The sequence below is a fragment of the Montipora foliosa genome, chromosome 11 (assembly GCF_036669935.1).
Source record: "Montipora foliosa isolate CH-2021 chromosome 11, ASM3666993v2, whole genome shotgun sequence".
In the NCBI taxonomy this organism is placed as follows: domain Eukaryota; kingdom Metazoa; phylum Cnidaria; class Anthozoa; order Scleractinia; family Acroporidae; genus Montipora; species Montipora foliosa.
The window spans coordinates 23,660,010-23,674,174 of NC_090879.1; the positions used below are offsets into that span (position 1 = coordinate 23,660,010).

General features: G+C 39.8%; 2 protein-coding genes and 1 long non-coding RNA gene across 3 annotated transcripts in view; 1 reads left to right on the forward strand and 2 right to left on the reverse strand.

Annotated features, from left to right (window-relative positions):
* LOC137975822 (QRFP-like peptide receptor) overlaps nucleotides 1-956 on the reverse strand; it is a 3,317-nt gene extending 2,361 nt beyond the window's left edge. The window contains exon 1 of the mRNA XM_068823017.1: nucleotides 1-956. This exon is cut by the window's left edge and continues 2,361 nt beyond it. Within this exon, the coding sequence (XP_068679118.1) occupies nucleotides 1-830 (830 nt within the window). The 5' untranslated portion in view covers nucleotides 831-956.
* A 1,856-nt stretch (nucleotides 957-2,812) lies between these two features.
* LOC137976255 (uncharacterized) overlaps nucleotides 2,813-14,165 on the forward strand; it is a 77,420-nt gene continuing 66,067 nt past the window's right edge. Inside the window, exon 1 of the long non-coding RNA XR_011117733.1 lies at nucleotides 2,813-2,984. This is a non-coding gene — a long non-coding RNA (uncharacterized lncRNA). The remainder of the gene's footprint in view (nucleotides 2,985-14,165) is intronic.
* On the reverse strand, nucleotides 8,462-11,955 carry LOC137974964 (QRFP-like peptide receptor). The gene has a single exon (XM_068821986.1). It carries the CDS (start codon nucleotides 11,029-11,031, stop codon nucleotides 9,973-9,975), a length of 1,059 nt encoding a protein of 352 aa, XP_068678087.1. The 5' UTR covers nucleotides 11,032-11,955; the 3' UTR covers nucleotides 8,462-9,972.

Below are 14,165 nucleotides of genomic sequence, written 5' to 3' on the forward strand. Positions count from 1 at the left end.
CAAATCATATCTCCGTTGTAGATGTAAAAATATCTCAACGCACGAACGACCATAAACGGACCATAACAAATAAAAAACACAAGCGTTACCACTGCTAACATCTTTGTCACTCTTCGCTGCTTCATCCCATGTCTTTTATCCGACATTAAGGAAACTCTTGTCCTCGCATGATTAGACAACAACTTGAATATTCGGATGTGTGCCCAGGTCATGAATGCTAATGGAAAAAGGAACAATAAACCCGCGTGTATCGCGTAATAAATCTGCCTGCCATTGTCTCCCATGTACTTATTAAGACACATTTGTTTGCCAGTTTCCTCGTCTTTCTCAATGTGATATGCGTACAGAAGTGGCGTGCAGGTTAAGATTCCAATCGCCCAAATGATAAGAGGGATGAAGGTTCGCTCGGTGCTTCGTTGAGTGCGCGCTAAGACCGGTGAAGACACTGCTTTTAACCGTTCTCGACTGATGACGACTAGCGTTAGGATAGACACTGTGTAGCACGATTCAATGAAAAAGCTCTGAGCTTTGCAGATTGGATTTCCACCCAACCAATTACCATTACCGATAAAGGCAATTAGTTCGAATATGGAAAGCAAAGTAAACATGAGATCCGCTAATGCCAGACTGGCGATGAAGCAAAGAAGAACAGACGTCGTGGCCTTGTAAATCCGATAACAAGTTATCAATGCCAAGGTATTGCCGACGAACGCAAGTGAAAAGACTGTGCTGTACAAACAGTAAATGACTATCGTCATTAAGGGTGATATTGTGGAGGCATTTTCGACGCTGTTTCCTGACTTGTTGTGGAAACTAGTTTCATCCATCATGTTTGTGTTTGAAACTGAAACTCTGAAACTGAAAAACTTTATTTAAACACGTGACATTGATGAGCCCAAAAAAGACTCGTTACAAAAATTGTGTTTGTGTTCTCACTGTAGAAACTTTCTTTTGCATTGAATCATCCCCCTTGATAGGGAACCTTTATATTTGCCGGAAGTGATTTAATAAAACACGAGTCAAAAAAATGTAATTCTAGAGCATTTCTTCCTGAATGGGTACACCCATGTAATGGCCCATTTCCGAGTTGCAGTTTGCCTCTGTTTCGAAGTTAGTCTTGGTGCTCAACTATTGTAAAGGAAATGAGTTTGATTTGCATAAGAATACGCAACTCATTTCCCTTTGAATGGTTGTGCACTAGGACTCGCTTTGAAACTGAGGCATACAGCAACTCGGAAATGGGCTATTCATCGCTGCTAGCGCGGTACTTGGTAATGCAAGCAGTTAGCGATAAGAGAGTATAGAGTAAACTAAAGACAGTTTCACTGAGTGTGGCGCGCCCAATACACAGTTGTAGCATTAGATGAAATGCTCTTATTCCGCGTTCCTAGAATTTCTTTCAAGTTTACCTACTCTTCAAACGGGTGCTGAAGCGAAGAACAATTTCTTCTTCCTGCATGTACTGAATAAACACAAGCTGACCTTCCGACTTCTATAGTTTTCAACTTTTCCAGACCAAGAATAAAAATGTCACAGACAAGCGTGCTTCCACAAAACGCAGTTTTATTATCAGCGAGAAAATGAAATGAACAGCAATGGATAAAGGCTTTTCACTCATTGTGATGGAGATCAGTATTCAAATGTCTGCCGAAGACTTGCCTTGCCTCTTTTTTGATTGCCGGCAGCCTGAGCGGAAGACGCGATAAAGCGGCCCTTTGAATTTCAGAGAATTTGTTAAAGCAATGCGCTGTTTAAATTCTGGTTTTTAGGGAGTGTAATCGGTTGTTTTGTGAAGTTAAGAACCCCTAAGAACGTTTTTTCAGGTTTCTTGCACCCTTCCGGGAAGGGGAACTGATTTGAGCTTGAGCACGTTTTCGATATATTGTTGAATATCTGATTTCCTACAGTCCAGCTACGTCTGTGGCATTTTCGAGAATTTAGGAGATTAATGTAACTGCTTTTATTCGTGGAAATTGATTCTTCCGTCGATGACGGCTCAAAATTTTATTGCCTGAAGAGACTTTTTTAATGCAAAGTAGTTACTGCGACCCCACAAGCTTTCAGCTTTTATACATATCGTGTATAAACAAAGTTACCCTACCTATCGGAAGCAGATTAATAAAGCCACAAGCATTTAAAAAATGTTTTTAAAACACGAAACTTCAGCTTTAGCGGATATTTATGTTTCACGTAGAGGTAACTTATGGATGTTTTGGAGTTTAGGTGATTATCACCGAGATGTATTAAGATAAAAAAATAGGCTCAAATGTGGAAACGTATGACACTGTTTCCTGCTGCACATCTCGGCAATCCTCAGTTTACATTTCTTGAAATTTGAAACAGTTCTAATATTTGCGAATTTTTCTCTAAAGTCCAATAGAAAAACGTTAATTAAATTATTCCCTATCAACTTTCATGACACAGAGTCCTTAGCTCGTTCCCTTTCTGACTTTTTACAATGAAAACGGTCGAAAATCGAAAAAGTTGATTCAGAACGGCAAATAATTCAGTGGTTTTACTTGTTACAATAGATTTGTCCGGCAATATTCCGTCGCGGTGTAGAGGAAATGCAAAATTTTGTCTCTGGGTTTACTTTTGCATCTGCAAGGAATTCATTAGCTCAATAATCCTGAAAAAATATATCCTGAGTTACTGCTAAGATCACCATTGACTTTGACAGTTTCAGAGAGTTGTTATTCCATTCTTAAAGGGGTTTGGGGATAATTATTTCTTTCTTTGGCTTATGGAAACACGATATGTTTTGTTAATCTTGTTGTTGGTTTTTTAGGAGAAAAGAGGGGAAGAGGTAATTTTCAAGTAACATTAACTCTGCTATTTCCCTAAAACCTTAATCTTTTGTTTTCGCTGTAGACTGAACGAATGGTGCAGCTATTCCTGCCCTCAGGGGAAGAAGCGGTTTCAGGAAACTGAACTGAGACTCTCACTCGCTGGCAGTGAAAGCAACAAGGAAGTAACCTTTTTAGGTGTGTCAATCTTTTTATAGCTTACTTGGCTATTCTTAGCGGAGGGGCTTTCAGTGCAGTTTGTTTTAGACCATAGTTATTTGGTTTTGAAAGTATTGTTTTGAAATGATGGGCTTTGAAGAGGAGGTTACTGATGAACTGAGGAATTATTCTCGCTGTTGAGTGAACAATCTGAGTTAATACTTGAAAAATGCCCGAAAGGACTCATTTTACGGTAGCCTATGTGGCCGGCGAGGTCAATGTGCGCATGTGCGCAATGCGAGCGGCCACGAGGGGCTTCCCGAGCAGTGAAATGTTCGTCACGAAACGTGATATCTTTTTAGTCTTGTAAATTGGCGGTTATCGTTAATTCCTATTTTGCTCCGAATTGCTCAGTATTTTCGCTAATCAGAGCACTGTCTCAGGACTTTTTGGTAACAGATGAAATGGAAAGAAAAAACCCTAGATCCATGCTCCAGTTGCTCGAAGGGTGGATAGCGCTATCCACTGTTTTGCTAGTGTTTATCCGCTGGATTTTGATTTATCCGGTGAATAGCGTTATCAACCTTTCGAACAACCGAAGCCAGAACTCCTTTGTAGGAACGGCGTCTTTCCGCTTTCACCTTTGAAGATTAATAAACCGACATTTTACTCGTGCTTTCCGGAGAAAAATCCCGAGCTTGAATTTCGCACTCAAGCTTGTAAAGCTTGTAAAGCTGAGGCGCGAAGTTACCAAAGCGCAAAGGTGGCAAAAGGTGGCATGGTTGTGCAATGGCTGATTCATCTTTAAAAGCACATACGCGAAGTGTATTAAGCCAACGTGCATGCGTAGCGTTGAAGGAAAATGACGTTAATATGGTTTCTAATACACCCAAACCACGTACAAATGCAGACACCATTCACGGTCGACCCACACTAATAGATCTCGAGCGTTTTCGGAAAGGGTCGGCCCGCAAACTTTACGACAGATCACTTTATGAGCGAACATTTATGAGTAAACTAAACGAGAATAATTGCTATCACTCTAACCTAAATAATAACTACTAATCTAGCCGAGATCTCTGCTGTATTTCTTTTTCTTTGTTTTTTATTTAACGATCCAGGAAACGAGGAAAGCCTGAGTTCACGCAGATATGCGTCTAGTTCTTTTTTTTTAAGGACTTATTTGTTCTCGTATAGAATTTATAGCTCTGCTGAACTATGACTAGGCCCATGCCTCGAATTTTATATCTTTAGCTTCGTCGTGAAGTTTAGTGACTGCCTCCATTTCTCTGATTAGCATTATTTTTTAGCGAGTCCTTATACACATTTACAACGGAATTAGGGAGGAAAGCGTGATTTCAAATTGTTTAAAATATAAACAATGTAGTAGTGTGGTGGTCACTGCTTTGGGTTAATCAGCGAATGTTCCTGGGTGCGTGTTCTTGTGCAGACATTATGGTTGTAAAATTATTTCATCAATGGATCGAGTTCTCTGTGGTTCCTCTTGTGGCTCTGCATTCGTTTACACGATACCACCAGAAAATTTCATACCGGAACAAGTCATACCGGCGCAAGTTCACCCCGATTTCAATACCGGAGCGAAAATTTCATTCCAGAGCGAAATCCCGCAACAGTGTCTTGTAAACGTGGAACGACCACTCGTTTAGATATGAACTTGACCTCTGGATGGACTGGAACGGGCATGCGCATGCGTGAATTTCGTCAATCCAAAATGGAATGTATTAATCAACGTCAAGTGTGCCTTCATACAAACACGATATAAAGTAAACTATGCATCATGTGAACACGATACGAAATCAAGTAGTCATCCCGGTATTAAACTCGCGCCGAGGCGAATTTTCTCATGTAAGCAGCCTCAGCTTTTCACGTGACGTCATCGCCGCCATGTTGGTGGACGAAAACAAAAGATCTCTCATTAGCTTCTTTTGTTTGTCCACCAGAAGTCGTACATTTCCGTATTGTTATTGGTGTCTCTAGAGGTTGGCTGAAAACGTCCTTTTGAATGTCCTGACGACATAATGCATATGAGTAAACAACCTTTCATTAATTCTCTAGATTTACCTCGAGGATGTTTTTATGAATCCTGTCGTTACTTCGCAAACATTTTGTAATTGATAAAATAATATATGAAATGGATCATATATGAACTGCGGATATGAAATCAAGTGAAGCTATGATCCTTGCAGTTATGAACGCAATTTTTGCGAATGCGTAAAGAAGCCTGAAAAATTCAGGACTTCAACGGAGTTTGAACCCGTGACCTCGCGACACCGGTGCGACACTCTAGCCAACTGAGCTATGAAGCCACTGACGTTGGGAGCTGGTCATTTGTGGGTTCCAATGTTCCCATGAGGAATGAATCAACGATGAAATGATATATGAAATGGATCATATATGAACTGCGGATATGAAATCAAGTGAAGCTATGATCTTCGCAGTTATGAACGCAATTTTTGCAATTGTGTAAAGAAGCCTGAAAAATTCATATATGTTCCATTTCATATATCATTTCATCGTTGATTCATTCCTCACGGGAATATTGGAACCCACAAATGACCAGCTCCCAACGTCAGTGGCTTCATAGCTCAGTTGGTTAGAGCGTCGCACCGGTATCGCGAGGTCACGGGTTCAAACCCCGTTGAAGTCCTGAATTTTTCAGGCTTCTTTACGCAATTGCAAAAATTGCGTTCATAACTACGAATATCATAGCTTCACTTGAAAACATTTTATAACACGAGCAAGATGAAATAATCGCAAAGTAGCAACACAAAAGTGTTTATTTTCGTTTTCGTTGGCTTTGCCTCTCCCCTCGCTCAAGCTCTCTACCTCTGCACGCCCAGCACGTGCCTTTGACATTTTGGTCCATTTCTTTGCTGTTCTAGTCCTAACAATGATCGGCGTAAAATGACCAAATAGAGCGTTTCCACTCACGTGACTAGAATGGATGCTAATTTAATGAAACAAAAGAAATTATTCGCCTAGAAATAGAGTTAAATTCCCAGAGGATTAGTTTGGAACACCAACATGGCCACCGTTTCTTTGTTTTGGAACACCAACATGGCTGCGGTGACGTCATCTGAAAACGCTCTTTTGGAAATTATCAGTGGGGATTACATGAGCACCCGACAATAAATTTTACAAGTTTAAAACTCGAAAATGGTAATGTAGAATTCCTTTACTGATAATAAAATTATCGTTATATCCAAAACATGATGATTCTGTGCAAAAACTATCTTTATCCACAGTCAGCCGACGATAAGCGGTTGAAATTGTTGATAACTTTAAAAAACAAAAACAAAAAAGATAGGTACTTAAATTTTGAATGATAATTTAGCAAAAGCTTACGTACCTCGATTTCAATTCCAATGATAAAGCCTTAAAAACTTTTGAAGAAATCCTTTGTATGTAGCCTCGCTCCGCGTTCGATACCATAAATCCCGATTTGGACGCTTGACTTTGTAGAAATTTCGCTTTGTTTCGTTTTTGTGTGTGTGTTTTCTTGATTAGTGACACGGGATGATTTTAAAACGGGAGTTTCTTTCGTAGGAACTGAGGCAAACATCTGACTTGCTAAAAATTCAATTGAGCCTCGTCTGCATGTGAATGACACTCGCTGGGCAGTTAGTTACCTTGGGAACAAAATTTTGCTGTTATTGCGATTGAGTGACCTTACAGTTGATAATAAAGTCTCTGAGCGTCAGGCTATGACGCTGGGGGGTAGTTTGAACGGGAAGAATCAGATTTCCATTTTATCCTGAGTGATTTTCTTCCTTCTAATTGTCTTCTCATCACAAAACTTTGGATTTACATTAAAACAGCTAACGAAATTCCGTGCAATAAAAGATTTGTCTTATTTCGATATGTTTGTTTTCTTTCTTTTGGGTCACTATTCTTTTCCGCTATGCATCCCCTTGTTATCAAAATATCTTATGATCCAATAAGCAAGGGTCAAAGTCCTGCAAACGGAATGGGCTTGGAATTTTTAACTCATCTTCGTAAACAATTTCATAATTTTGATGTGTCTAAAAAGGCCCGTTTAATTTAAACGGTTTCAACATTTGACCAACTTTCGTTCAACAACAGTTGAACGGGTGTTGGGCAAATATTGAACGCAAAAACAAAGTTGTACGGAGGCCGTTCAAACGATTCCAACATTGCACCAACAAAAGAACCAACACTTTCGCGAAATTTGATTGCGAGGAACTAAGAACTAGAAACCAAACTCTCTCGTCCAGATAAACTACGCCATATTGACTTTTGCGGCCTGTTGTGAGCATGCTTTTATTCTACAATTGTTGAAAAGAATGTTCAAACGTCTTCAACACTATTCAACATTCTCGAGAACAAAAAAAAAGTTGAATCGATGTTGAATGAAAGTTTAAACCGATTTAAACTTGATTGAACAAGCTTTCAACATTTTTTACGCTTTCAAACAATGTTGGACGACCTGTTCAAACGCACCGAACATTTGGTTCAACGAAGTGGTGAATGCATGTTGAAGAACATGTTGAAACCGTTTAAACGGGTCTTTACGCAATAATATAACCCCGGGCTTAAAAGTGCTGTCTGCGAATTTAAAATAAGTTAGGAGAACTTTAATATGAGGATTAGGAGAAGGAGGTAGGGGGACTGGGACTCAGGAAGTGGGAACTTGGGGAAAAACCCTAAAGGACTCTCGTGGCCTAAAAATGATATAGAACAAACAAAGACGAGATGCTTTCGTGAAGCATACACTGGATTGCCTGTGGTACGTGTTACAGAAAATCAGAAGGCACTGAATTGTGTGGTATTGAACTACAGCATTTAAAGCTTTTATTTGTTATTCTGAAGAATAACAAATAAAAGAGAAGCGAGAAACACTGGCTTCTGGGCTGACATGTTGATAATTTTCAAGTTCCCTCACTTCTTTTCACCACAATTTTAACCGTAAATAAAGAATATAAAAAGTTACGATCAGCGACAAACATTTTGGGAGATTTTTTGCTACGTTCAATTTTGTTATTGTACTTAAATCGCAAAATCGAAAGTGACATCGCCGTGATTAAGTTACCGCGGCATGTTTACTCGCCAAACAGTGAAGCATCTGTTGTAAGTTTCTTTTTCTGTCATGCAAGTGTTATAAAGTTTGACAATAAAATGAGCGAAGTCAAAACAAAGATCACAATCGCCCGACTCTTTAGGTTGACCATTTGTTTATGCAAAGTCAAAATTTACTCTGCAAGACGCGTACGACGTTATTTATCACCAGGTAATTCCATCATTTTGGAAATAGCAGCTACTTTATTATTCATCGGCGTCACAATTTTTCACTGATTTTGGGGCTCATTTTGTTGAAACTCAAGCACGCTTCCAACAGACCTGTTTATTTTCGTGACCCCTTCCTGCTTACAGAGCAATACTAAAAACATTCTCCCATATCACATTTCAATCTTAAGCTCGAAAATTCAATACACAACATGATATTGTAATTCACAAAGGCAGAAAATACCACAGAATCCTTTTCCAGCGAAAAATTTATTGAAACCAACAACATATTTGCCCTTAGAGGCGAAAACCTCTTCCTATTTCATTGCGTGCGTGGAGACAAGAAACTCAATCGTGTCAAATTACCATGTTCTTCAGGTTCAAACCCTTTCCTGAAGAACCTTTTCCTTGAATAATGATGCACAAAATAGTCGACAAGCTTTCTTTCAAATAATTCTTGACTGTCACATTTCCAATTATTTTTTTTACCTGACTTTGGTGAACCCATAAGTTACCAGATAATATTCCATTTGGTTTCAGTGTTGTACATAAAACTGCACTCCTGATAAAATATTGGAAATACAGCTCACTTTGATTTCGGCTCGACGGGCGAAACATTGTTGCCGAAGTCCATTACTCGTCGCTTTTAAGATTCCAGATCATCATCGCCTGTCTTGTTCATCCAAGTGACGTTCTATTCTTGAGCTCCATGAGGGTCTATTTTGTTGAAAGATGCACTAAAACGCCATTCGAGTTGGAATAACTTTCGACGCCATTGCTGGTTAATGAAATATTCTCCGGTGTGCACCACAGAAATCTACGCATTACCCCAGCCCCCTCAAACCTAACAAATACGCACACAAGACTCTATGCACAAAGACACCACTTAGCAGGGGAGTGACAGGCAAGACTTTTCATGACACGGAAAAAAAAAAACAAAAGAAAACACAAATCTTAGCCTTTTTCCGACTGGGATTGACATACGGCAACCCAGTAATAATCTCTTTCATGCACGTCCGTCTCAGTAATATTCTAAATGAGTTAATTGCAGACGGACAATAAAAAAGTGTTTTGTTTAAGCAAACTATGAGGTTTTGAGTCCGTTTGTGAATTCATTGACCAAAAGTTCTGCTTCTCGGAAACTGAACAGGAACTACATAGCAAGTAATTAAAATGGAATTTGCTTGAATTTACATAGTTTATTACTGAGTTGGTTACTGTCTTAATTCTTGCATTACTCGATTTTGTTGCCCATATTCTTCAAGAAGTGGAAAACCGCATTGGCTTCTATTTTACACTTGTCAGTGATTATTGAGAATTCGAAACTCCGTAGACCAGTTGGACTCTCGAACCTTGGTAAAGAATTTCCACTGATATACAATTACGTGATTTTTAAACGAGGTATGCAAAATATCGTTCAAATATTGCTTCAATCGAATGGTTTTCAAGTCCCAACAATCTGCAAAGCTGATACTCCGTGTTCTATTCCTGGATTTCACATGACGTCACAGCCGCCATGTTGGTGTCCTCAAACAATGAAATGGCGGCTATGTTGGTGTCCCGATCCAATCCTCCGGGAATTGAAAGCTATTATTATGCCTACGTTTTCTTTTGTTTTCGTTGAAAACCATGGCTCTTGATCACGTGAGTGAAACCCAAGAATAGTTACACTGTAAAGCCTACATGTTCCTAAACTTCACTGAGAAACTTAGAACTATCTGAGACAGTGCTTGGTAAACTGAAGTCTTGTTTTATAAGGAAATTAACATTGTTGCGAGGGAACCTGAGAAAACTCATTCAGTTCAGAAGTTTTCCTTGACGATGTTTGGCTAGAGATGGTTTTCGTGGAGGCTGATCGAGGTTTTCGTTTCGTGCATTTGTTGCAACAGCAAATCAAATCCTTGAAGGAGAATCGAAACTGCTTGCTGTAGAAACAGTAAATGATGGGATTCACCGCTGCCTGAATGAAAATCATCATTTGTCCCAACCTCCAAATCGTATCTCCGTTGTAGATGTAAAAATATCTCAACGCACGAACGACCATAAACGGACCATAACAAATAAAAAACACAAGCGTTACCACTGCTAACATCTTTGTCACTTTTCGCTGCTTCATCCCATGTCTTTTATCCGACAATAAGGAAACTCTTGTCCTCGCATGATTAGACAACAACTTGAATATTCGGATGTGTGCCCAGGTCATGAATGCTAATGGCAATAGGAACAATAAACCCGCTTGTATCGCGTAATAAATTTGCCTGCCATTGTCTCCCATGTTCTTATTAAGACACATTTGTTTGCCAGTTTCCTCGTCTTTCTCAATGTGATATGCGTACAGAAGTGGCGTGCAGGTTAAGATTCCAATCGCCCAAATAACAACAGGGATGAAAGCTCGCTCGGTGCTTTGTTGAGTGCGCGCTAAGATCGGTGAAGACACTGCTTTTAACCGTTCTCGACTGATGGTAACTAGAGTTAGGATAGACACTGTGTAGCACGATTCAATGAAAAAGCTCTGAGCTTTGCAGATTGGATTTCCACCAAACCAATTACCATTACCGATAAAGGCGATTAGGTCGAATATGGAAAGCAAAGTAAACAAGAGATCCGCTGATGCCAGACTGGCGATGAAGCAAAGAAGAACAGACGTCGTGGCCTTATAAGTCCGATAACAAGTTATCAATGCCAAGGTATTGCCGACGAACGCAAGTGAAAAGACTGTGCCATACAAACAGTAAAAGACTATTGTCATTAAGGGTGATATTGTGGAGGCATCTTCGACGCTGTTTCCTGACTTGTTCTGGAAACTACTTTCATCCATCATGTTTGTGTTCTCAGGGTAGACTGAACTTTCTTCTACATTGAATCATCCCTCTTGATAGGGAACCTTTATATTTGCCGGAAGTGATTTAATAAAACACTAGTTAAAAAATGTAACTCTTGAGCATTTCTTCCTGAATGGGCACACCCATGTAATGGCTCATTTCCGAGCTGCTGTTTGCGTCGGTTTCGAAGTTAGTCTTGGTGCTAAACTATTGTAGAGGAAATGAGTTTGATTTGCATAAGAATTAACCTGCGATCAGGCTCTATTTTAGTTTCGCATGGTACGTATTGTAGAGTTGGCGAAACGAAAAATAGAGCCTGACCAAATTCCTCGTAGAAATTTCTTCCGCCCAGATTTTTTAATTGATTGACATGTCCTTCATCGGCCAATCAAATTTACTATCATTAGATCAATACACTCGTTGACGGCAGATACACGCTATTTTGTTTTGACCAGAGTTAATTACCGTGGGAGGAATTATAAACGAATTCGAAAGTTACCTTTGGCTTTAATTTGAGAAGAACAAATTTAAAGCATGGGAAATGTTACTTTCTGTACCATTTCGACGACTATATTGCAGCAAAGGCCAGTGTAATTCTTCTTCCGAACTTCACTGACAATGCAATCTTGTAAGCTTGACATCTTAATTGCCAACGAGTCAGGCCTTGTGAAGACAGAAGGCCTGGCGAGGCGGCAGCTTATAGAGCCGCGAGAAGATTTTTAGGCGGACGAAATCTCAGAAGCGCTTCAAATTTGAGTGTAATGTAGACCAAAAGCTGTAATGTAGACCAAAGCGATGAAATGTTGACCGTAGCGATAACCAATGAGAGTGCCGCACGAGTACGCCGCGTGATGTTTGCAGCCGCCAGGCGCCAGATCACGCAAGCTTGGCTCGTTGGCACTTTAGCGACAGCTATAACTAGTTTGTAGTTGAGATAACCTAGCATGTTGTCGTTGGATAGTTTGGCAATAGATTTGTAAAGAAAAAAAAGAGAAATACAGTATTCCTTTAACGTGTTTGCCCATCTTTTGTGATTTTTTTCGGGTAATCTTCAGTTGCAGTGTATTTCTAGAATTTCGCGCAGTAAAATCATAAGTAAGCTTAGCCGTTAATTTTTTCATGGAGTACGAACAGATGGACTCGCGTACTCGCAAAGTTTCTTTTAGTTTTGTACAATTGGTCTCACTGGAAACATTCCATTTTAGTTTCTGGAATGCGAGTTTTAAGTCAACTCAACTGGAAACATTATGAAGCAATCTTGACTCCAAATTGTACAAACAAACCTTGTCAGGTATACCCTCGGTGCCAGAGGTTCTATTTTCTTTCTTTCGCGAGGAGCGAGCGGTTAAAACGGAGAGGCGAAAAATACGAACCTCTGGTCTCGGTGGTTCTCACTTCCATGCAAATTCGGAATAAGATTACCTTGCCAAACCGGTTTTCTACAGTGACGTCAATGTTGTATCCAATTCAAGTCCTTTGGGAATAGAACGTTTGATTTTTGACAGTTCCCATCGTGCAGCAACCAATCAAAAGCGACATGAAAACACAAACTGATGGGCCAGAGTTGCTGTTTCTGTTTGTTGCTGTTTGTTGCTGTTTGTGTTCCGAGTTGCTGTTTGTCTCGGTTTCGAAGTGAGTCTTGGTGCACAACTATTGTAAGGGAAATGGGTTTGATTTGCATAAGAATACTCAACACTCATTTCCATGTAAATGGCTGTGCACCAGAACTCGCTTTGAAACTGATGCATGCAGCAACTCGGAAATGGGCTATTAATGTTGGTGGCTGCGGTTTAGTTTTCTCACGCGTGACTAGTTTCTTACTCGAAACTCGATATTTTTTAGTGTTCACGGTTTTCGGATTTTCTTTCAGATCTAGGATATGCGAATCAATCAAGGCATTCAAGGGACAAATAACGACTACGATCGACTACGATAGCACCTTTTGGATAATGAATTCACGATCATGCAAATACGAAAAATCTTATTTAGAATTTATAGTTCTGCTGAACTATGACTAGGCCCATGCCTCGAATTTTATATCTTTAGCTTCGTCGTGAAGTTTAGTGACTGTCCCCATTTCACTGATTAGCATTATTTTTTAGCGAGTCCTTATACACATTTACAACGGAATTAGGGAGGAAAGCGTGATTCCAAATTGTTTAAAATATAAACAATGTAATAGTGTGGTGGTCACTGCTTTGGGTTAATCAGCGAATGTTCCTGGGTGCGTGTTCTTGTGCAGACATTAGTGTTGTAAAATTATTTTATCAATGGATGATTAAAAGTGAAATTAAGGCATTCTATTTTTTTTTTTTTTTTTTCAAACACCTCTTTAAGCAAATTTGAATGCAATCATCATTTCCTCTAGTTTAAACTTATTATTTTGTTTAATGGGGTGTTTACATGATACCGGGACGGTCACCGGGACGGGCACCGGGACGAGGACTTTTCGTCCTGGATCGAGTTCTCTCTGGTTTCCTCTTGTGTCTGTGCATTCGTTTACATGATACAACCAGAAAATGTCATACCGGAACAAGTCATATACCGGCGCAAGTTCACCCCAGTTTCTATACCGGAGCGAGTATTTGATTCCGGCACGAAATCCCGCAAGTGTCTTGTAAACATGGAACGACCACTCGTTTAGGTATGAACTTGACCTCTGGATGGACTGGAACGGGTATGCGCATGCGTGAAGTTCCTCAATCCAAAATGACATGTATTAATCAACGTCAAGTGTGCCTTCATATAAAGTAAACTATGCATCATGTGAACACGATACGAAATCAAGTAGTCATCCGGTATTGAACTCCGCCGAGGCGAATTTTCTCATGTAAACAGCGCCAGATTTTTACGTGAGGTCATAGCCGCCATGGTGGTGGACGAAAGCAAAAGATCTCTCATTAGCTTCTTTTGTTCGTCCACCAGAAGTCGTACATTTCCCTATTATTATTGGTGTGTCTAGACCAACCAACCAAAACCAAACGTCCTTTTGAATGTCCTGACGACAACATGCATATGAGTACACAACCTTTCATTAATTCTCTAGATTTACCTCGAGGATGTTTTTATGAATCCCGCCGTTACTTCGCAAACATTTTATAACACGAACAAGATGGAACAATCGCAAGGTAGC

Excerpts from the sequence above, each read along its gene's own strand:
- LOC137974964 (XM_068821986.1), bottom strand. The coding sequence starts at position 11,031 with ATGATGGATGAAAGTAGTTTCCAGAACAAGTCAGGAAACAGCGTCGAA.